The sequence below is a fragment of the Trachinotus anak genome, unplaced genomic scaffold (genome assembly GCF_046630095.1).
Source record: "Trachinotus anak isolate AG129_WGS33_773 ecotype Australia unplaced genomic scaffold, CSIRO_AGI_Tana_v1 ptg000019l, whole genome shotgun sequence".
Lineage (NCBI taxonomy): Eukaryota > Metazoa > Chordata > Actinopteri > Carangiformes > Carangidae > Trachinotus > Trachinotus anak.
The window spans coordinates 26,281,836-26,306,879 of record NW_027273870.1 but is presented as its reverse complement, the minus strand read 5'-3'; the positions used below and the strand labels follow the sequence as shown (position 1 = coordinate 26,306,879).

At 41.5% G+C, this 25,044-nt stretch overlaps 2 protein-coding genes across 3 annotated transcripts; one reads left to right on the top strand and one right to left on the bottom strand.

Moving 5' to 3' along the window:
• The first annotated feature begins 1,358 nt into the window (after positions 1-1,358).
• On the top strand, positions 1,359-17,153 carry LOC139636599 (somatostatin receptor type 5). The gene is made up of 3 exons (XM_071504814.1): positions 1,359-1,506; positions 11,945-12,786; positions 13,889-17,153. Exons 2-3 carry the CDS (start codon positions 12,010-12,012, stop codon positions 14,600-14,602), a joined length of 1,491 nt encoding a protein of 496 aa, XP_071360915.1. The 5' UTR covers positions 1,359-1,506; positions 11,945-12,009; the 3' UTR covers positions 14,603-17,153.
• A 52-nt stretch (positions 17,154-17,205) lies between these two features.
• LOC139636600 (protein CutA homolog) lies at positions 17,206-21,552 on the bottom strand. 2 transcript variants are annotated; one of them, XM_071504815.1, is made up of 7 exons: positions 21,457-21,551; positions 20,462-20,527; positions 20,157-20,305; positions 19,378-19,437; positions 19,142-19,187; positions 17,938-17,987; positions 17,206-17,744 (listed from the first exon to the last, which is right to left on the bottom strand). In XM_071504815.1, exons 2-7 carry the CDS (start codon positions 20,522-20,524, stop codon positions 17,645-17,647), a joined length of 468 nt encoding a protein of 155 aa, XP_071360916.1. In that variant the 5' UTR covers positions 20,525-20,527; positions 21,457-21,551; the 3' UTR covers positions 17,206-17,644. The 2 variants fall into 2 exon arrangements, with proteins under 2 accessions (XP_071360916.1, XP_071360917.1); XM_071504816.1 differs by lacking the exon at positions 20,462-20,527 and having other exon boundaries at positions 21,457-21,552.
• Between the last annotated feature and the right edge of the window lie 3,492 nt (positions 21,553-25,044).

Genomic DNA, 25,044 nt, shown 5'->3' with positions numbered 1-25,044 from the left:
ATGGCCCTTGGTAAAATGATATAGTATTGTTTTATCTGAATATATATGTAAATTCAAAAGTGTCACTATGTTATGCACATGAAAGTGACTGCTGTCTTTACTGTGTGTCATTGTGAGGCGTGTGTCTGTTTTCTGCACCGAAACTAAACTTGGTCGTTTATTTTTTCTTTCTTTTCTTTGACAAACAGGATGTGCTGAGTGTCTGTTGATTACTGTACCTCCACTTGTGCACACAGACAGTATGGTGTTCCTCAAATGCTGCCATCTGCTGGTTCCCTGCTGCAACAGGTCAAGCCTGGTGCAGGGACCTTGGTGTTTTATTTAATAATATAGTTCTGAGCAGCAAACCACAAAATTGGTTCAGTCATGTTTTTATCATTTTATTATAGAAATATTTCAAAAAATTTGATCTTTTATTCCTCTTAAAGACACAGAGACCATTTTACAAGCTTTTATTTCTTCATGCCAGCATTTTTTTTTGTACTTGTCTTCAAAAATCTGTTGACTGACTCCAGACTGCACAGAACGGAGCTGCCAGGATTTTAGCCTGAACCAAGAGGCAAGACCACATCCCTCCTGACTGAGCGTCTTCACACTGGCTCCCAGTATGTTTTGGAATGGGTTTATTGATGACTTTCTCCCAGTTACATAAATGACCTTTTAGTGCCACGTGCAGCCTGAGATCCTCAGGCAGAAACCAGAGACCTGGTTAAAAACTAAAAAAGTGTTTGCAGGCCTGGCCTTGAGGCTGTGGAAGAACCTGCCTGAAGGATTCAGGCTGACTCAGAGACATCTTTTAAAATCCCTCTTAACAGGTGGATTTATCAGAGATCCTGAGAGCTGGAACCCTTGATCTATTTATAGTTTTCAGTTGAAATCTCCATTGAATAATTTCTTCTACTGAATCGGTTCTTTTATGTTATGATTTATTTTGCTGCCCATTGTAGCAGACGTACCTCCACTGTGAAGGACCTTGAAACTCAAATGCTCTACTAATAAAGATGATGGTTATGAAGCTGATTATTATTATTATCATTATTACTGTTAGCCTATGTGTTACAAATGATGTGGTTCAAATTTTAATTGGTTGCCAGTTAAGGCAAGGTAACATCATTAACATCATAATTACGTTTTTGTGAGTGTGTGTGTGTGAGTGTGTGTGTGTGTGGAGGGATCTGTGTGTGGAGGGGTCTGTGTGTGGAGGGATCTGTGTGTGGAGGGGGTCTGTGTGTGGAGGGATCTGGGTGTGGAGGGGTCTGTGTGTGGAGGGATCTGTGAGTGGAGGGTCTGGGGGTGGAGGGATCTGTGTGTGGAGGGTCTGGGGGTGGAGGGATCTGTGTGTGGAGGGTCTGGGGGTGGAGGGATCTGTGTGTGGAGGGTCTGGGGGTGGAGGGTCTGGGGGTGGGGGCTGGAGCTCTGCACCGCAACACTTCCCTCCCACAGCCACAGTCACTTCACCCTCAGCTGGACTCTGACGAGGCTTCACCGCAGACCTGTCGGATAAAGGTGAGTGTAGCTTTTTTTTTTCTCATAGTGTTTTCATTGTCACTGTCCACTAAAGATGAAACAGGAGGTGTTTGATAAGTTGAGCTCAGTCGTTGAACATTAACCTCCACCGTTGGCTTATCGACACCGCGGAGCTCAGGTGAGTCGATTAAAGTCGGTAAATTCGCACAGGTTTCATTTTTCATGTCCTGAATTTGCCTCACGGTGTGATACTAGGACGCGTTCACGGACCACGGACACTCAGTACCTGAATGTCAATGTAAATGTCTTATCTCACCGCACTATTACACCGAGGAGGATCTGACAGACGCGTTACTGTGTATAATGTGCTTCTCGCTCACTGTACCAGGACACTGCCTTTATCTCACCTATGCTTCCATGGCAGGTGTTGCTCTGTGTTAGTGGGTTTGTGGGGGAAATCTCTCTGCAGTATATTTCCCTCCCTCATACACACACTGATGCATCAAAACACACACAGCCACACACAACTTATGAGAAGAGGGTCACAAGTAGACATGTGTTTTGAGGGGGACACAGGGATAAAAAGGTTGGGAACCACTAGAAGGGATGGAGAGGTGGAGACAGGGGAGAGAAATGTTATCGGGGGATGAGACGATCGGAGAGAGAGAGAAGTGGAAAGGAAAGTGGAGAAGATGAGAGGAGGAGGGAGGTAGAGTGCAGAAAGGAGACGGTGTAAGATGAGGAGAGAAGATGAGATATAAAGAGAGGAAAAGAAGACAGGAGAAGGGAGGAGAGCATCTCTGCTGCCACTGTATATCCAGTGTTTGTGTTCTTTTTGTCTGTACCTGTTATTTAAGTCTTAAACAGTCAAATAGAAAGAAAAAAATAACCTCTAATGACCCTTCTCTCTCTCTCTCTCTCTCTCTCTCTCTCTCTCTCTCTCTCTCTCTTTCTGTCTATCCACCTGGAAACACAAGAGCTTTTTATTTAATTGGTAAACATCCACTCTAATGTAGCTTTTAAGGCTTTTTATTCTATTCCGTTCATCTGGCCAATTTGGCCTCTAATTACTTGCATTTGTATGGGCTGCATGTGTGCCGCACACTGTGTGGGAAGAGTTAATTGTGGCTAACATTGTGTGTAGAATCACCGTCGACGCAACGCAACATAAAAACACTTCCCCATACACAAACATAGCTTCCTCCCCTACGAGTCCTCTTTATGTTCTCTGTGAGTGCTGCACAGTCTTTAGCTTCTTTAATCCCTCACTCATTTCAGTGACTCATATCGAGGTGTGCGTGCGTGAGAACACCTGTATGTTTAACGTTTGTGTGTATGCTTTGTGTTTATGCATATGGGCAGAAAAGGCAAACCACACTGATGAGGATGTTTGTGCGTGTGCATGACGAGCTCGAGGGAGTATTGATCACACGCAGGCTAATCTGTGAGCTCTTGTCTGTCTTTTTAATGAAACGTGTGGGGGCAGCATTGTTGCGGGGCCGTAGACTGGGTTCAACCCTGTGAATCCGTTAATTGAGCGGGAGGGAGGTCGAGTCCCTTGGGGAATAAGACTGATGGATCGCCAATTAGCTGATGGTGCATCTCTCTTCCATGTACAGTTTCTTGTTCTCAGGTGGATCCGTTCAGGATTCTTGTCGATCGTCTGTCAGCTAAACCACCAGCACATAGACATAATTAGTTCACTGTCTTCCTGCGAGGAGCATCACCGTGTCAACGAGTGTGAGTGGTGCCACACGTTTGTCTTTGTGAAAGCACAAAGGTTGAAATACGCTTCTGTTGAAATACTGTAAGATGGAGCTTCTGGCTTTCTGGTTCTTCATTTTGAGTGAGTATCAAAAGTAAAAGAACTTATGCTATTATATATTATATGTTAGGAGATTATTTTCTACCTCCACCAGGGAGGTTATGTGTTCATTTGTATGTGCGTGTCAGTGGGAAAATGTACTGAACCGATTTGCATCAAACTTGGTGGAGGGGTGAGGCATGGGCCAGTGATGAACTACTAAATCTTGGTGCTGATTCAGTTCCATTTTAAAAAATGTTTTTTATCATTTTCGTTAACATTGCAGGATAGGGTGTTTTTAGACACTACTTAGGAAATAATGTTTGTAAAAAATGTAAAATATCATACATATTAATTATGTTTGATCTATGAGTTTGTACAGTTTGGTGCAGATCCAGATAATAGTCCAGATTTCACAGAGGTGTAGGATCTCTCAGCCTTGTTGGAGGTATGTGCTTACTGAGTGCCGCTGTAGTTACCTCTGCCAGGGAGGATATGTTTTCACCCTGTCCGTTGGTTTGTTTGTTTGTGAGCAGGATTATGTAAAAAGTACTGAACCGATTTCCACCAAAGTTGGTGGAGGGATGAGGTATGTGCTCTACTCAGTGCCAGTCTAGTTGCTAATGCATTCATTTGTAAGTAGTAGTATTTTACTGCCGTAGCCTGTCAAGATGGAACTAATTTCAATAATTTTATGCACTGAGTACTATAATCTATTAATGCACCATATTCGATAAGCTCATTTCTTGCTTTGTTGTGTGAAATCATCAGTTGTAAAGTAACAAGGAGGCCTAACTATAGCTGCCAGTAGAAGTATAAAGTGACGTGAAATGGAAACTGCACCTGAAGTACATCCACCACTACCTAAAATAGAATTGCTTTGATTAGCATTTCTGTGTGTTTATATATATATATATATATATATATATATATATATATATATATGTATAGCAGCCCTTTGTAAATGTTGTTTATACAATATGCTACATTTATAATGTTTTTGTACATTTATTTGTACAAAAACGATGCCACTTTCTAAGGAGTCATCCTTTAAAAGAGTTTATATGTTGTCAGTTCTTTAGCAATAAAACACATTGAGAATAAGAAAAAAATTTGGGCTGTGAGGCTGCAATATATTTACACTACAACAGTTGAGTCTTGCCTGAGCTCGTCCAGTGGTGGGGTCTTAATGATGAATTAAATATCCCCAAAAAAAACTAAAAAATAAAATAACAAGTGTGATGCTGGGGGAGCATAAACACCGGACACTACCTGGCAACACAAAAGCTTTTCATATTAATGCCTTATAGCTGATGGTTATATCATAACAGAGTCATTTTCTTTGGTTGAAAACTGTCCTCATATTCATTTCCTCCACGTCCAGGTCTGATGAAAGCAATAATCGTCCTTGAGTGCAAGCAGAAATGTTATTAGCAGACACCAGCGATATTTGAGCGCTCATGTGACGCTTATTCGATGCAGGAGTGTTTCAGGCTGCAGTGTGTGTGTCCTACAGAGGATAGAGGTGCAGTTGCGCGTGGAGATGGTGGTTTTACGTCCTGCAGCGTCAGATGTGATAAAGCAAGTGTGTGGAGTTATCACTATGTAAAACATGTGAAGCAAGGGTGGAGAGATGTCTGTTTAAGTCCTCCAGGCTCAGTACTAATGACAGATCCAAAAATGAACAGTGAAGGGTCTTAAATGCTCTCAAATGCTCCAAACTCTTTGTTAGAATGCCATGCAAATGTGTTTTTTTACTGTCAAAAAAAGGTCACCAAATTGGTACAACTTTTAATTAGAAAGCAGACGGAGTGTAAAACAAACAATGCACTTACTGAAGGTAAAAGTAACGCTCAGCTATTTGAACAATCGGCATGAATAAATTTCACTGACTAAATATTTACCAGACAGGCATTTGTTTTGATGGTGACCTTGTGGTCTCTCGAACACATCAGCCGGTTGTTTGCACTAAACTGTGGTTTGAACAATTATGAGGCAATTACACAGGCATCAATAGAGTTTTCGGTGAGGAGGAAGCATCGCCTCACTCCCACTGTCAACCATGTAATCATGTAGAGGCCTCTCATACTGACTGCATTCAGAAAATTCAGCTGCTGAAATTCGTTCAAAGGCTGCGTGGCTGTTTTTCAAAGATGTATTTGTGTGTGTTTGCCATTGCTGGATACACGTTCCTTTGTCTGTGTGAGAGGTCAATTGCTGTCAAGTGTGGCCTGTTGAAGCTCAACTGATGCACGGCTGTTCAGCGCAGCAACGGCGACTGTGTCAAATGTGTCATTTCTGAAAAACTGCAGCTGTAGCAGTGTGGAAACTCACGTCGAAGAGCTCGACCCCTGTGGGCTTGAAAGGAGGCTCTGAAAATTTGTAACTTGCTCCTGCGTTGAGGAGAAGCTTGGATTCACGTTCACATTCAATAGCAAACCAGAGGCTCCAGTACTGATCCTGTTCTTTCTGTTCCAGATACTCATCAGTAAATCTCTAAATACACTACCTCCAGCGGAGCTTTGGAGTTACGACTGACCAAGAAGCAAGTAGTGTATTCAGCCATGTTAATACGGATTATACTGCAGGTGTGGCAGCCATGGCACTCAGTGTTAGTCTTTCCAGGACTGTCACACTAACATGAGCTAACACATACTTTGCTTGAACTAATTGAAACACAAGCCTGCCTTGTTTGCTCCGAGCAGAGTTCTGTCACTTTTAGCTGTGAAACACAACGAAATCACGTTGCTCTTGAATGTCTGAGAGGAGGGCTGTGATCGTGCTCTTCTTCAGCACACGCTGATGTTGGTTTATAGAAAAACAGTCAGTAGAGAAGGGAGGATGGCCCTTGGCTCCAGTAAGTGCTAGGACATTAGTAAAGAGTAATGACAATGAAGTGATAAAAGCTTGATATAATATTCAACTTTCTGACTTGTTAGCTCGGTAACCACATTAGATTGTGCAGGTTATGCTTACAACCCCGTCAGCGCTTTTTTCCCTGTTCCGCCTGCTTTTTGCTTCAGCACACGAGTAGAGCTACAACAAAGTATAACAACATTACCACGATGTTTATAGAAAATTAAATTAAAAAAAACATTATCGGTCATTATAAGTCAAATTAATCTTTAACTTTTTTTATTATAAGTTTTATTTTTATTCAATATCATTATTATTATTATTAATTTATTTATTTATTTATTTTTTGGCAGATTAATTAGACTCAAGGGCGGCACGGTGGTGCAGTAGTTAGCACTGTTCTGGGTTTGAACTCCCACAGCTTCCTCCCACAGTCCAAAGACATGCACATCAGGTTAACTGGCAATTCTAAAGTGCCCATAGGTGTGAATGTGAGTGTGAATCATTGTTTGTCTCTATATGTCAACCCTGTGATAGACCTGCCCTCACCTAATTTTAGCTGGGACTGGCTCCGGCCCCCCCATGAACCAATAAGTATAAGCAGTATGGATAATGGAAGGATGGATTTAGGCTCAAAGAGAGCCTGTAACCTTAACTGTACAACAGTGAAGCTAACAAGCAATTATGGATAGAGAAAAGGCTGAACTGATGAAGGCCTAAGGCCTGTAGCAGTTATTGACACAATATCCTGGTTATCATCAATATATGGTGACAGCCCTACACATGAGTAAGTTTCACTCAGCGACATCCAGTCTGTCCTGTGTATTCCTGCTGCCCCCCAAGCTAGCCAGCTGCTTCTACAAAGTCACCATTCTACCTGTGATACACTGAAAATGTTGTAATTTGAATTCATGACAGATTAAATATGTATATGTTCTCCCATGTTCAATCATCATATTTTGCATGATATTTGGAATTTCATGAGTTATAGGAGCAATTTTATTGAATTGTGGTGTTTCAGATGAACTCTAAAGCCAATAAATTGGAAAAAGAATCTGACTTTGATGCTGTACAGTGGTGGCATCGCAGCAGACCTTGCAAACTGCTGCACAGAACTCTGCTATTTCTCCACCCCCACAAATGGATCTGACTGGAGGACACTAAGATGAATGGACTGGAAACACACAGAGACTGCACCAATTTTCATCTGCTTGTCTCATTTTATTTATTTTTTTATACTGAAGAAATACTGAATCTGTTAAAAAAATTGGAGTGAAAACAGCACGACATAAACGCCATTAGTGCTTGTTGTGGCGTGCACAGAGCGAGAAGCTCACAGCACCTCAGATAATCCCTCATTCAGTCTGGAATCGTTTTCAGATGTTTTCACATTTTTTCACTGTCGCTCTCAAAGTGTTCGTCGAACAATGATTGGACAGTGAGATGTCAGGATTGTAGTTTGCGCAGAAAACATGCATTAAAAGAAAATCACTGCAAGATTCAGACACAAACTGTATTGTTTCTTCCCTCTCTTACAGCCCGGTGATCAATAGTGTTAACAATCACACCAACCGGCAGGAAATGACTGACATGCCCATCTCTTTGTCAGTCTCTGTCATCACTTTAAATTGTTGTGAGAGATGATCTCCAGTTATGTGTGAAAGAAAAGGCGTCCTTGTGTCGTGTGTGACGCTACTTTCTCGTCCTCAGGTGTTTGCATTGTTCACAAAAACTGTAACAGGCTGGTGTGGGATGTGAATTATCAAATCAAGTAGTTCAACATTAAACGCCACTTCAAAAGCACAAGTTTAGAGTCTCTCTTAGAATTATTCCACTGTTACAAGCCATCAAAACATTATGGAAATCTACTCCACAGTTAAAACCTGAATTAATTGCCAGCCTTAAAAGCACGGCTGTTTTCACTGTGTGAGTCTGTGTGTGGGTGTGTGTTATCATGGCAAAATGTGGTCCTGGAGTAACCTGTTGTTTCAGATGTCTGTCTGTCTATGGGCAGTTTTTGTCAACACTTTAGCATCACAACCGTGCAAGATACAGTCACAAAACTTTACAGTTTGGATCAAAATGAACGGGTGAACAAGATGGATGGGTTCTAGTTTTTTCTTTTTTTTGTGTCCACTTGTGCACAGCTCAGCAACCTCTGGACACCGCACCAACACCACTTTCTTATGGCAACGTGTTTGCAAAAAGTTGCCAAATTACGTCTTATTGACTCAAAGTAACATTAGTGTTATTCATTCTCCTTTTACCACTGTTTTGGTCTCCACCAGCTCCTGAGGAGAATATCAGGCTTGTTAGCTGCTAAATGCGCCGTTTTGTTTCCCAGCTAACCTTTAACTTTCTCTGCCATGTGGTGCTGGACAGGTAGTGTACAGCTGGTATATCAGAGCTTTTTCACCGAAAACAGCTGGAGATGAGGATAAGTGGGGTGAAAGTGAACAGCAGGTTTAAGGTTGCAAAGCTAAAATGTGCTAAAAGTTGCTAAAAAATGCTCTGTGGTTCAGAGGGGATGTAATTTGACCCATTAAAACAAAAATGTTGATTAGTGCAGCTTTAAGGTTATATAATCTTACTCAGCAGGATCACGGAGTTCTGGAGGAAATCTTGTCACAATACTTGAAATAACAAGACCTTTGTAATGTTGAAGCATCAATTAGATTGGATATTAGTTTAAAATGCTCCCTCCCACACCTTCAGAAATGGCACCTGCTCTGTTCAAGTACAAACTGTTCTGTGTAGTGTCATTTTACTGAAGAATAATAACTCCCACTCTGTCTGCCTCATTTTTAATCAACCTTTGATCTTTATTTTCTCTGTATGTGTGTGTTAAGAGGTCTGTCTGTGCAAGATTCACTAAAAGTAGTTATTACAATATGTTTTTGTATTACACCATTGGGGGAAATCATTGGATCTCAATGTCTGCTTTGGAGTGGCTCTCATGTTAAAATGATGACCATAATCTTCTCTGGTAGTCATTGTCCCAACTTAGCTTCTGCCTCAGGCAAATATGCAGATACTGAATTCTAATTAGCATATACAGTAACAGGAAAAAGTTTTCCCCGGAATTAACCCTTGAATAATGTGAAACTGATGAGATTAAACTTTCCCTGACACCTCTAAACCTGTATTATCTGCACTCAGCAGATGCACAGAGGACAGAGTTTCCATGCACCCACCTGTGCACTGACACACAATGCTCACTATATGCCATTGTTGCCTTTTGTATCTGCATGTAAAGAGCACCCGGGGCTCTTCAGTCGGCATTCGTTTGGACTCTCTTGTTTATCTCCTTCACCTGCTCCATACAGGGGCCTTGTTTTGATCATCCATCACCATAGCAACATCTCCAAGGAAGTTTCTCTTAGACCTGAGCACAGAATGGCGGACAAAAGAGGTCCATGCCTTCTGGAGAGACAGATTGTCTGTCTGCTCTTATTGTGTGTGTCAGAGATTAGAATGGTTGGCTGTTGGGAGGGTGTAATCAGAAGCAAGTGTGTGTGATTATGCGAGCTGGCTGATGTGTAAGGGAGTTCTTGTCATGAGTAGGACACTCATTGACTATATATTACTTTTTTGTACTATGCTGTGTATAAAAATCTGAAATCACAAATGATTGACTCAGGTCTTTTGGTGATAAACCTGTATCTCTACCCTCCAGGCCGGCATTGCTACGATTCACGATCAGCAGAAACAAGGAGCTTTCTTTGGATATTTAGATTTATCTCGTGCATTTTCTATATGTTCCTTTTCTTATGCATATTTACTCTGTTACAATTTGGGTTTCAATTGTTTTTTTGTTTTTTTGTTGCAGGGCTGTGGATAGGCATGTGGTGTTTTAAAGTATAGTTTTCAATTCAACTTATTTTTTATAAATTTGGTTCTTAGAAAAGAATCTACCTATATTTTAAATATGGACACTATGACCAAACGTTTTTATACATAGTTGGGGTTGTATTGGTCAGGAAATTCATCAATTGTACTAAAATGACCAAATGTATAATTACCACTTCTATTACAGCTCCAGGAAATACAACATACTAAATGTTACAAAATGACCTTACATAACAAAAACTACCATTTCTATGTTTGCTGGATTATGGAAGTGTGTGAGCTCGCATATTTTGAGGTAGCATATAACAACCTCTGTCATTTACATTTTGTAACTGAAGCCCTGACCTCCAGGTATTGGCTCTCACATGTACCAAATATTTAAATATACAGTATGTTTGAACAGAGAAGATGACCTTGAGGTGATGACATCAAAGCCAACATGATCAAATACCTTTTTTTTTTTTACCCATTTATGTTGTTCTTACAAAACATAAAGGGAATATATGAAAAAAATTCTGGTGTTTTTTGATTTTATCCCTGATGATTTTTGTCTGTAAATTATTGTTGCTTCCTTTTTCCTCTTCTCTTCCTCTCATCCTCACATCCTCATTAATGCTGTTAAGTCGAGTTTGTGGAGGACATGCCTCTATTATTTTTTTTCTCCATAGTTCAGTGCATTTTCCTCCTAACACAGCACCAATTATTAGCTATCGCTGTGAAGGATGTAGGTGTGCCTTCATGCGACCCAGTGGTTATTAAGAAACCAGTATGGCTTCATAAACAAGTCTTGTACTAATAGAACTAAATGTGTACTGTTTCTGTTCTGGTGCAGGCTTGTTTTTGTTGTGACGGAAGGAGGGTTGTCATGTTGATTAGTAGTTTAGTATTCTATGAGCCACTGGGCTGGACTGGACCAAACTTTTTAAAATTTTGACCGTTCACTTCATCATTCAACATCATAAATTTTTCTGTGTCTGTGCATTTCAATTCCCCAGTCTTTCTCCTATTCTCCATCTATTTTTAATGTTAGTTTCACATTTGGGGAGATACGCTGATTCAGTTGCACCACTCGTAGGCAGCTAGCCTAGCTTAGCATAAAGACTAGAATAAAGGGGAACCAGATAGATTGACTTTATCGAAAGTCCAAAAATATGCCTAGTAACACCTCCAAATTACACCAATAGACAAATTATATCTTATTTGTGTAATCTGTTCAACAACTGAAATGTAAAACTGATGATTTGTGGTTTTAGGAGAGGGGCCCTTTATTTAAGAGTTGACATTAGCAAGTTGACAGAAAATGAGGGGGGTGAAACAGCATGCGACAAAGTTTGTGGTGGGTGCCTTAAACCTCTGGATCACCAAACTGCCTCCCACCCAGCACTTCTGTGCAACATCTCTACTATCCAAGAAATAGTCCGACACATGATCCCCTCTTAAGCCACAACTTGTTTAATTTACACATTGTTTGTCTGCAGATTCAACACGAAATATAACATGTTGATCAGTGAGCTTTGGAGGTAGTGTTTTTGTTACCGTCAGAGACAGCCAGGCTAGCTGTTTACCTGTTTCCAGACTTTATGCTAAGCTAAAATAAGCTAACAGACTGTCGGTTAAAGCTTTATATTGAATAGACAGATTGTAGGTGCTATCTTTTCATATAACTCTTGGCAACAAACCAAAAAAGCAACATGTTGAACTATTCCTCCAAACTGTCAGATGTAATATATGAGTCAAGCAAGAAACAGCTTATTCATTGTTAAGGTAAGAATTAGACTACTTGTTTCCCATTGTTCCCCAGTCTGCTGTGCTAAGCTAATTGCCTCTTGCCTCCAGTCTCAGTACTCAGTTCTAAGTGGGCAATAAGGCGTTTAAGTGTATTACCCAAAATTTCACACCATGGAAAGCATGTTTGATTGCCTTTGTATTCAAGTGTGTTCTTTTAACTAACTTGGCTTTGTCATTCAGGGATGCTTACCTGCCACTGATGGGATCTTACCAACTTCTGTTGCCTCTTATCCCTTAACGCCTCCATGGAGATCATCCAGGCCACCCAGGTTTCCTTGCTGCCTCAGGAAGCCCGTACAGCTACCTGGAGCAACAACTCTGTGCCCCCCTACTCCAATTTCCTGCTGCTTTCCACTCGTTCTGAATCGGATCTCGGCTTCAGTCCAACCGATGGCTCTTTCCTCTTTAACACCTGTCAGAACTGCACCAAATCGGGGTCACTCCCTGGTTTGGCTGGAATCTTCATTCCTCTTATCTATGGTATAGTCTGTGTCGTTGGCCTGCTGGGAAACACTCTGGTCATCCATGTTATAGTCAACTACACCAAGAATGAATCAGTCACCAACATCTACATCCTCAACTTAGCCATTGCAGACGAGCTCTTCATGCTGGGTCTGCCATTCTTGGCGGTGCAGAATGCCCTGCTCTCCTGGCCCTTCGGCTCTCTAATGTGCCGCGTGGTCATGACAGTGGACGCCATCAACCAGTTTACCAGCATCTTCTGTCTGACTGTGATGTCAGTGGACCGCTATCTGGCCGTGGTGCACCCCATCCGCTCCTCTTGGTGGCGGCGTCCCCATGTGGCCAAGGCCATCAGTACGACAGTTTGGGCAGGGTCCTTCGTGGTGGTGCTCCCCGTGGTGGTATTTGCTGATGTGCTGAAGGACGATGGGAACTGCAGCATCGTGTGGCCTGAGCCAACAGAAGTGTGGAAGACATCTTTCATCGTGTACACATGCACAGTTGGTTTCTTCTGCCCCCTGCTGGTCATATGCTTGTGCTACCTGCTGATCGTCATCAAGGTAAAGCCTTTACAGTAATGCAGATGTGTAAATTTATTCACATAGAGTTGAGAAATAGGAGGACATGCTTTTTTCCATTTTATCTTGAAAAAAATATTGTGTTACTTTACATAGGATTCTGCTGATAATGCAACAATCATATTTATATCAGGACCATCAAATTTAATTATCGGTTTCATTTCTGAGAAATCAGGTCTTGTCTTGTATCATTTTGGCATGGTGGATGGTTCAAAATGCAGTATGAACATGGTGGCAAATGTCAGTTTATGCCCTCGACTTTTTCTAAAAATAAAGAAATCAGATATTTTCCAATACAGCTGTTAATCTTTTGTACTGATGTTTCAACCACAGTTTTTTATTGAACCAAGCTGGAGGAGTGCTCCAACTGTAAGCCACTGACCAAAAATGGTTAATAGGAAAAATAAATAAAACAGCTCCTCATACTTTGCGATTCAATTGTATAATATTGTTTTTCTGCCATAGATATTTTTGCATAAATATGTATGATGTACTATTTACATGTATGTATGAGTTCTTGTCTATTCGTAAAGAAATCAGTGCAGAGAAGCCCTTTAATACGACAGCTTTTATCACAAACACACGGGCACACACTAATATCCTTTATAATTGGACCATTATCTTTCGAGATTACTAATGATGATGGAGGACACTTAGAGAGATGCACAATTTGCACAGAAAGTGGAGAAGCACACTGTGTGCGCACTGATTCTGTGGGAAAACACGAGAAATTATCCACCACAATATCTAACACAAGACTACTGCACATTGATTTTATTATATTGACTGATGTGCAACATGATGCAAGTTTCAGATGTACAAAATGTGAGTTTTGGATATTGATATTTGAGGATTTGTTAAATCGCCTTATTCGTCTGTTTTGGTTTGGAGATCAGTTTGAGTGTTTTGATATGTGAATAAATGCAACCAGTAATATAAGACATGAGGAGCTCTGACAAGATAAAAGTTGAATGAAAAAGGTTGGAGACCCCTGGTCTGTAGCTCATATTGTATCTGATGTGACACGGCAGTATTAGCAGCAGGGTATTTTTAGGCTAAAAGTTCTTTTGCTTTTCTTTCAAAGGTGCGAAGTGTTGGAAAACGGGCGCAGGCCACATCCTCTCGACGCAGGAAGTCAGAGCGTAAAATCACCAGGATGGTAGTTGTGGTGGTGGCGGTCTTTGTCCTCTGCTGGCTACCGTTCTATGCGCTGAACATCGTCAACCTCCTTGTGGTCCTGCCTGGGGACTTCAGGGGGCTCTACTTTTTTGTTGTCGTGCTCTCATATGCGAACAGCTGCGCCAACCCCATACTGTATGGATTTCTGTCCGACAACTTCAAGAGAGGCTTCAGGAAGGCCCTGTGCCGAACTTCACGCAGGGTGAAGAGCAACGACAGGGCCGGCACTGAGGTGCAGCGGCCCACGGAGGAGTGGGGCGGCATCGTGCTTCAAATGCAAAAAAATGAAGGAGTCACCAATGTGCATGGGAATGACTGTGGTGAAAATGAAGACGAGGAGGAGGTCAATGAAACAGAAGGGGACATGCAGATGAGTGAAATCTGCAAAATGTCAGAAAATGGAAACCACAGCGGAGTAACTGAGAGCTCAAGGACACAGGGGGAGCAGAGGGGTAAGCCTGAGCTGGAGGACTCTGGTGCCAAACAACTGACTGGAGAAAGCCCAGGCTTTGATCCTGCTGAGGCAGCGTCCTCTGTGGCCAGTAAAAGTAGAAACAATAAGTCACAACCTGAAGAATTCCTGGACAAAAACCCGGTGCTTGAAATCAGCTATCTGTAACAGACGTGAACCTGTTTCCAGAGGATTTTGGCACATGCCCGTAAAAGTTTCTCGGAGACTTGCGAATGTTGGGCGTGAAGTGCAGATTGTGACAATAGAAGGTTTTTTTGCCATGGTGCGAGAATGAAAAAAAGCAGACATGATTGAAACCTAAATGGCCGGAAGAACAAATTCAAACATGTTAAATACTTTGCCTTGGAAAATGGCCAAAGTATTATGAAGCTCAATATGCAGTTGTTGTTGCAAACAGTTGTTGTTGCAGAAACACTGGTATGATCAAAACTGACAATTCATTCTTGACATTTAGATTTTATCCTTTATGTTTTTTTCTTGATTTCTCACTCCTGATCTTGAGAGTGAGACAGACTATTGTGTGATAAAAGCCCAGATTTCTATATCTAAAGAGCCACCAGAGATTGATGTGGGCGGTCAGGCTTCAGCGACTTTGCTAAGTAAGTGATCTGCTACATGAAAGACCATCATTAATTTATCTATTGCTGTCATGTAAAGAAGAATACCATGATTTTCTTTTTAATGATCAGGAACATCTTGCACTCAAATGGCTAATGCACCATATGAATCATGTCCCAATGGGAGACACCACAACCCCTTGTGAAATGAAAAATGTCAGCTATGTTAACCTTTTACTTTTACTGCTTTGGCTTTTACACGAGCCCACAAAGGTAAATTGTAGGCTACTGTTTCCACAGACGCATCTCTCAGTCTGTTGCTTAGTGCTTTTTGTCATTTCTTTCCCTCTTTCAAGGTCAACTTGCTCTAGCCCATTACCTGAGATGTGTAATAACACTGAAAATAGTGCCATTTACCCTCTAAATAGGTTTAGAGGAGGTTTCAAGAAGAAGAAGTGCATTGCACAAAAATATAAATGCAGCTCTTTTCTTTTTGCTCCCATTTTTCATGAGTTGAAATTAAAGATCTAAGCACACAAAAGGCTTCTTCCTCTTAAACTGCGTTGACAGATGTGTTTAAATCTGTGTTACGGAGCATTTCTCCTTTGTCAAGGTAATCCATCCACCTTACAGGTGCGGCGTACCAAGATGCTGATTACACAGGATGGTTACTGCACAGGTGTACCCTGAGCTTGTCACAATAAAAGGCCACTTTAAAATGTGCAGCTTTGTTGAGGCGTCCTATAAATAAAGTAAATAACTTAAAAAAAAAAAAAAAAAAAAAGAAAATTGCAGTTTTACTTTGATAAGGTAGTGAACAGTGGATTTCACATGACCTGGGCTACAGATGTGATTTTTAGAGGGGGAAGGTTGTGTAGTCAGTATCTGGTCTGACCAGTGGTGTGTCAACAGAGTTTATCAGGTTGTTGATTGTGAAATTTTGGGCCGCTCCTCTACATTGGCTGTGTGAAGCTGCTGGATATTGGCAGGAAGTGGAACATGCAGTCGTACACAGATCCAGAGCAGCTCAAACATGCTCAGTGGGTGACTGGTGAGTATGCAGGACATGAAGGAACTGGGATGTTTCAGGCTTCTAAGAATTGTGTACATCGCGCTGCAACATGATGTGATGACGGCAGATGAATGGCACGACAATGGGCCTCAGGATATCATCACGGTATATCTGCCTGTGTTGTATCTTTTGTGTTTATAGAAAAAAGTCTTCGATCTTTTTTATTTAAACTCAAGAAAATTGAGAGTAAAAACAAAACTGCTGCAATCATATTTTTGTTCAGTGTAGATTTAAAGTCTCTATTATCAGTATGAGTGTTTAGCTTTGAGTGTTTTTTTTGTTTCAAATCTAAAATATGATAGTGTGATCTGAACCCCCATTGTGAAAAATATATTTACTTATGTGTATTTTTAATCAATCCTCTTACATATTAAAGGAAACATGTAGATGAAGCGAATTAGACATTTAAACCTCAACACAAGAAAATCAATCGATCAAAAAGTTAGAGTTGCGCGATTAATAGATTGACTTAGTTTTGGCTACTACAGACAATAGATTTGGTCCTTTTAAACATCCAAAATGATATAAAATATGTCTGGAGCATAAAGCAAACAACTTTCATCTTCTGTCAACTTTCAAACATCCCTGTTAAGTGCCATTCTATTCAAGATATTTTCTTGAAAGACTCTCTCGCTTTGTGCTCATAGTTAAACACTAAGCCAACACAGACAATTTGAAGAAGCTGGATTGGTGATGATGGTTGAAATAGTAGGGCTGTGTTTTGTAGTGTATTGTGGACTCAGTGTTTTACGTCTTATTAAATCCCAGATAAACAGGTTCTTACAAAGCCAACTTGCCACATACTTGCTTTTTATGAGCCTGTTGTCTGTGATCACAGAAAGTGTTAGTATTGTGATGTTGTGTTATCAGCCACGTTGTGAGAGATTTGGCGAAGCACTAAAGCAAAGAGTGATGTTGTGAGCGTGCACTCAATAAATGTTTACAGATGATATTGTGTGTAAATATTTTGTACCACAGTAAAACCTGGTGTTGTTGTTGTCATGAACTACTGCACATTGTATGTGCATGTATGTAATATGTTCATTACATGTGTATACCTGTGTAACATTTGTCATTATGACCTCAACTGTATGTTGTTCACCAAGAAAGACCAAAACCAATGAAAAATAACCCTTCACTTTATTTCAAGAAGCTACTTCATCAAAGATCTGACCAATGTTGTTGTTGCTGTTCACTTGAAACACTTTAGTAAAAAGTTGAAACAAGTCAAGGCTGAAGCACAGTTTGTTCTGCACCCGGTTAACGTTGAACAAGAGAGCGAGGCTGCCCTCCAGAGGTTGAATGTAGTATATGAAAAAAAAAATTGGAAATATTTTAGAAAATATGAGTTTTATTCATTTCAAAAACCTAAATGTATAACTTTGTAGTGTCTCAGTCTTATGCACCTATCAACAATGGTAACATTACAGATTTGGATGGTGTTGTTCAGTGCAGGTCTAACCTTGTTGAAGCACTGGATGTGTGTTTGAAACTTCACATTATTTCACATTCATTTTTACATGCATCCATTCATTCTTCCCCTCCTCCGTCAGCACGGCCTCACTCAGGTACGACCTCTCCTATCCACCTGAGGTAGGGCGGGTTGCCCTGGTCGATGGGCAGGCTGATGACCTCGGCCACCTCGTAAGGATGGTTGGAGCTGAGGAGGACAACGAGCAGTTCTGAGTCAACTGAGCGCACAGACGGTGCGCACGGTACATGTGAAGAGCAGTAATTAATGCTCTCTGACTGTGTGAGTCATGGCAGGTGAGGGAAGAAATGATCAACACAGAGTCCCTGTGAGAGCTGAGATGGAGCAAGATATTATCTAGTGGGTCTAAAAACAGACTTACCGGACATATTCAGCAAGAGCAGGCACTTTGGAACTTCTTGTTTTAATCATCTACACGAGGAGAGAGACACTAGGTCAGCTTGACCGACTTCAATGCACACTTGATGAGGCAATTTCAGTGTTTTATCATGTGCAGTGTTTAATACTGAAAAACAACCCATTCTGAGTCCAGGACACTGTACTTTTTTTTGCCACTACAAAGTCGACATAACGCTTATGGTTTTTGTCTTTCCTGATGTCAGAATTATGCCTCCGTCCCTCCTGCTTAGTCACGTTTGCATGAGATTAGATGAAGTCCATGAAAGAGTCGAATCTCAAAAGACATAAGTGTCCCTGACCCTGACATTTGTCTCCATCTAGTGCACACATTTTATATATGTGACAAAGTGAAACACACAAGAGGTGTAAGAGGGATTTGAAATAAGGGATCGTCTCTTTGTACTTTTTCTATATCAGAGTATCAGATGAGGCTGATTATGTGTATTTATGTTTTTTCATATAAAACTGAAGTAAACAACATTTGGCTGGCTATCAGTGTTAATAAGCAGTATTAATAAAATCCTAACAATACCTGCAACTGCTGGTTGGAGCTGTAATAATGATATATGCAGCATTTGAACTGAAGTTTATATAAATAGGATTTCGGTGCATTTAGAGTGAATTTACACAGCTTGAAGTGATAGTGACAAAAAATTTGTTTTGGCCACTTAAGAAAATACCCACAGAAAAAAACTAGTATCAGTTTAAATGCATGCTTTATTTTGAATATTTTCACTGCTTTATCTTGCTGTCAAACAGCCCTTTCCTTTGAAGCTGCAGATTGTGAACCATTGCACTACCGCAGTCTATTACTCTGCAGATCAGTCGTAGGTGCACTTGTGCATAGGAGTACGGTAGTTCAATGGTTAAAAAAAATGGTGTTCCAAAAGAAAATTCTGTTTGACAGCAAGATAAAGTGGTAAAAATATCCCTAATACAACACACACATATTAGTTTCTTTCTGTGGGCATGTTCTTAAAGTAACTAAAATATATATTTTTTGCTGTCCCCATCCACAGCATCACTCACTCAGCTTCTGTGTTACTGGCTGCTTCTCTAAACTGGGGGCACACTGATCTGAATCTACTGCAGCTAATACTGTAGATAAGTACCTCAAACAACCCAAACTATCTCTTAATCAACCACAAGACGTGGAAGGCACTCACCAGCAGAACCTCACTGTCCTCCTCAATCTTCCCCTGCCATTCATATCTGAAGGAAGGAGACAAAATGATTGAAATTATACAACTGTGTAATAAACACCAATATCAGAGGACAAAATCATTTCTTTATTTCAAATGCTGCCTGTCGAAGCCTTTCATTCATGACCTCGGGTTGAAAATACAGACACAGACATCCCGCTCTGCTCCAACAGTGAGAGAGCAGCCGTCTCTGAACTCACACAGATGTGATTGCTGGGACGATGTTGACGCAAGCAGCTAACTTCTTCTCCACGATACCTCTGTGAGACAGAAGGAAAGAATCACTCACAAATCAACATTAAGAGGAACTGGCAAGAATCCTGTTTCCTGAATGGCAGAAATGAAAATCTATAGTGGATTCAGAAAGTGTTCAGACCCCTTCAAGTGTTTGTTTGTTTGTTTTTTATTTTTACAAAAAAATATTAAAATGGAAAAACTGTAATATCACATTGATGTAAGTATGCAGACCCTTTGCTATGACACTTGAAATTTAACTCAGGTTCCTCCCGCTTCTCTTGATCGTCTTTGAGATGTGTCCACACCTCCACGGGACTCCACCCGTAACGAATGAAATTCATTGGACATGATTTGGAAAGGCACACACTTGTCTATATAAGGTCTCAGCTGCATACCAGATCAAAAAGCATGAGGTGGAAGGAATTGAACCTTCCTACATTTCCTAGAGCTGGCTGCCCGGCCAAACTGAGCAATCGAGGAAGAAGGGTCTTGGTTAGAGAGATGACCAAGAACCTGATGGTCACTCTGGCCCAGCTCCAGAGATCCTGTGTGGAGATGGGAGAAACTTGAAGGAGCCTAAACACTTTCAAAATGTACTGTACATCTGTTTCGCAGGATGATGCAGTATATGAATCAGTGACGGAGAGGAGGGACATCATCAACATCAACTTTTACCTCATCCTTTATTCTATAATCATGTTAACAAGATAAAACACAATTAAGATGTGACTTATTGTATCACCTGGCCAAGTCTTTAGCTACCGTGTTGTTAGGACAGGTGACGAAAGCGGCAGAGTGTGTGCCCGACGTGTACGTCTCAGAAGCCATGGAGAACGCCCTCAGTCCAACAGTCCTCAGCAGCTGGAACATAAACGCACTCAGCAGCGCCGTCTGTGAGCAGAAAACACAGAGGAGAAGGAGGATGAAATCCAACAACATGGCAACGATGGATCCAGAACACATCAGAGCAAAGCATGGAGTTCAACAGACCATCCAAGAGGAATGGCTGTGGTGCGTTAGAGGCCTCTGCACGCTCCGCACACTCACCAGAATTAAAGATTTTAAGGATCCACCTTGCAGTGTCTCTGCACTGGGTAGTCCAATACGCATTTCCTAAGCAGGTCAAACACACAATGGTTAGCCCGCAAACACAAACACAAACACAAACACAGAGTGACTGCTTCAAAGTTTTCTGTGTCAAAAATGTTAATTGCACCCCAAAGCTGGGGTATTTTTTAACATGCATGGGGGTAAAATGTTTGATCAGATCACAAGATACTCTGCATTTATTACACTTTTTTAAAAAGCAGGTGCAAAAGTGTTTTAATAAAATGGAAAGAGGAGGGAGGGGGTGAATGTATAGTACTGTGCAAAAGCTTTAGGCAGATGTTTAGATTTTTATCCATCACACAGGGAGATATCTGACGACAATGACCCCAAATATACAGCCAGAGTCATGAAGACCTGTCTTCAGCTATCTCCCTTCTTTTGATGGTCTGATCTCAGCATCATGAAGGCAATATGGCATCTCGTCTCTGCAGATAGTTCTTCATGACTCTGGCTGTATGTTTGCACAAGGATATACTTGTGTGGAAATGGCTGCATGATTTCTACAGCTTGTTTATTTGATTGGGGGGGGGGGGGGGGGTGCCATGTTTGTGTGAGAGGACTCTGCTGCTGTGCCGTAGCAGCAGCAGAAACTCCTGATTTGCTTCTGCAAACGTGATTTGGTTTTATTCTGTTGTAAAACAATCGGTATACTCTTGTCTGTCACATTACACCACCAGCTAGGTGTCTATTCATTGTACAGCAGGGCAGTGAGCCCGGACATGGAGCCAGACTCATGATGAACTAGCTTCAGAGACTCGGACGTGCTAACATGCTAACTTACTTCCGGGTTAGCAGCAACGTTAGCTCATGTTAGCTGGGAGCAAAAAGCACAGACGACTTTATATAAGCACAACAGTGCAAGACTTCACTAAATATGTAAATAACGATTTTTTTAACGACCTGTTGAGGTTTGTTTCTGTTTTGGAGCTTACCTCCTGGTGTCGCCTGGGACCGCGTCTTCTTCGTGGGTTTATTTCTTGGCGTGTTGTAAACGAGCTTTAGAGATGCATCCCGCCACCTGCTGTGTCGGAGTGTGTAGAATTATAACATTATACCATCTGAATACTTACTAATAAAATAAATAAATACTTGTTACTTGATGCTACAGGTAAGTTTGACCTTTTAATACAGTTCTCTAATAATCTACTCTGATACAGTTGTTAGTAGAGGGAACCACAGACCTCCAAGAACATCTTTGCATGGGTGGCACAGCAAAACGAAACTTCTGGCCCAACTCCTCGGCCCAGATCTGGCCCATCTACTTCCACATCAGGGGAGAGCCCTGCTTTTATCCTCCAGTACTGGTCCAGATGTGGAAGCAGCATTTTGTACTGGGTGTACTGGGTGAGTGGCCCAAACATGATCCAGGTTTATTTTGCTATCTGGGTGGTGGGTTAGGGTTCGATTCTCTGCCGATTAAACTTTTATTTTAAACTCTGCACACATATACACACACATTTATATGTGCAGAAATGATGCTTCAGGAGTTCTTCTACACTAGATGTGCAGTATCTCATTCTGTGCATGTAACGTGCACTGCACACATGCAGATTTTCCACTATTGTCACCAACTCTTTACAATGAGTAAACATGCAGTGGCAGTGGACAACCATATGATGGCAGCTTCTGTACAGGAGACAAGACAGGAATAGGTTTTATGATATGCTCTGGTAGGCTACTTAAAACACACACACAGACACACACACACACGTGCATTAAATCAGTTCCTGTCACCAGGGTAGCAGCAATGTGTGTGATTGTCTGTCTGCACGTCTGCACACAAATGATGCTTACCGTGTGTGTGTGTGTGTGTGTGTGTGTGTGTTATTTCTGTGTGCAAGACAGAAAGCCACTTTGTTTGATAACATCCACCACCTCCCTCACACTCTCCTCTCTTCGCCCTCACCCTTGATTAAACAATCAGACAAGCATGTCACACATACAAATATGCATGACACACACAGACACACACAGACACACACTCACACATACTTGACACATAGACTCAGAGCAAGATGGATTGAGCTGTAGCTGCTGTGAGGGCTCTAGCAGGAACGCATGGGCACACATAAAGACGCAGCGAAGACGTATTAGCGGAGCTTGTCAAGCTTTTGCAAGAGCAATGAGGAGCGATGGAAGGAGGAGGGATATGTTGTTGGTGGTGGTGGTGGAAGGGGGTGGAGGGGCTTGTTCCCATGGAAACTGTGCAGTCAGCACATCTGTACGTGTTATGCGCTGTCCTCTCTCATCGGCATCCCGCGGCCTCTCCCCACCACGGCTGGACATGACAGCATGCACTCACACGCGAATATATGCACAAACCGCTCGTCCTGACCCCGTTGCCGTGGTGACCATAGCCCTGAACCCATGGGATGTTATCTTGGTATATGAAACAACGCATATGTCTGTGTGTGTGTGTGTGTGTGTGTGTGTGTGTTACAGAGGCCAGGCACACACACAAGTTGCTACTGGGACTGGGCAACTGTTCTTGCCCTCTCTGTTTCTTCACCTCCTTCTATTCTCTCCCTCACCCTCTCTTTCTCTCTCTCTCTCTCTCTCTCTCTTTCTCTTTCCCCCTGTCTTTCTCCTCCTCTTCCCTCTGTCTCTCGCCCCCTCTCCCTCCGAGCATGAGGAGAATCAATATGTTTTCAATTTGCAGCAGAGCCTTCCTCCTCTGCATTCTAATCAGGCTCTACTGGCCCTTTAACTTCCAGAGAGAGAGAGAGAGAGAGAGAGAGGTAAAGGTGGGTGACATCAACCAGAGGACATTTCAATATGCAGCAAAAGTGTCAACCTCAGGGTCAGTGGAGCATGCCCCTAAGAACATTTCCTTGCAGTTCCACTACAGGATATGTGATGAAGACTACAGAGAGCCGACGTCACGACGTCACATCCGGACCGCCCGTGATCCCACTGAATTCAGTGACTCTAACATGCAATCTCTCAGTGGAACTGCTTTTCATCAGTCTTTCTGATAAAAAGTGAAATGTGTTCCTGAGGTTTATCCATATTCAAAGATGAATGCATATCAGCCACAGCACTTGCTATTAGAATTTATACCATAAGTGAAATAATGTGAATATTCACAAGGCAGCACCTCTCTTGAATTTTACCAGCATGGCAGCAAGAACACTACAGTAAACAGTGTGTATGGTAGTACATATAGTATATCAATATATACACCAATTTGATTTTAATTACCTTCAATGACAGAATTTTGCTGACATGAGGCTTTTTTCAGGCACTATCGCGGTTGGATATTCAGTCATTCGGTTCATTACAGATGTCAGTGTGGATCTGAATTAGGAGTTATTACTTCTGAAATATAATCTAGAAGTTTGGTTTCACTACAGTCCATCTGAAGCAGACATAACTGCCATAAACAGTCAGTGTTGCTCATTCTTATAGGTAACCTGTGACATTTATGACCAGTGGGGGCACTGTGGAGGAATACAAACAAGGTAACACAATAGTTTTTGTACATAGTACATAGTACATAGACCCAACAATAAAGCTGACAGTTCTGTTCATTTATTTCTATGTGACATTACTGTGCTTAAATTGGTGGTTGCATCATAACCAAACATCCTCCAATCTGACACTTTCCTTTGTGTGCATTCAGTCTTTATGGGCTCCCGTTGCTATTTGCAGCACTAATGAATATATTTCTCCACAGGGATCAGTCATTATCATCTTGTCCTCTTGTACTCATGAGGCAAATAAAGTCATCCTGTTTCATTAAGATATATTATGTCTGAATCAATAATAATAGTACTGTAATCTGGTTCTTTTCTTATTCCGTGTGGGGAACGCATTTTCTATAGTATGATCGCCCCCGTGCAGGGAGGTCAGCTGCAGATCAGTGAACCTGGAGCTGGTCAGGATTCAGTGTTAGCAGACATGGGGGACTGAACTCAACTGAAGTCCTTTATAATGTACACTTACAGAGGTGTGCATCAACATAATTTTTTTTCCCATTATACCACCCTTCTGTTCACCACTGAGTGGCAAAACAAAAGCCCTAAATCTGCGATGACCTGTCTACTGTAGCTACACACTGTGACGCCAGGTGATACCAGGAGATACACAAACTAATGCTTTAAATCAGGTGATGCCAACTTAGTAAAAGTTTAACTCAACTCGATTTTCAGATTTCAGATACGTTATCATTAAAGTGTTAATGAAGTGGAAATTTTGACCTGATAGTAGCACTTGATTAAATGTCAAGAACTTGTGACTCATTCTCTGGAGATCACGAACACTCAAACTGTAATTGTCAATTTTACCCCTGGGCAAGGGGTGTATTGCTAAATGCTGGAATTTCTTTGGTATTGATTATCACCTCTGTAGAGTTTTAAAGTGGGAGGAGCTACTGGGTCCGGAGAATTTTCTCACAACAAATTCCCATTTCAAAAAACGTATTCAGCTTTAACGTATTAAAGTTTACTTAGCACAGAGACATGGCCATCCCTTAGATAAAGTGATGATATCACAGGTTTCTGTGATGGTGAATCACTCTA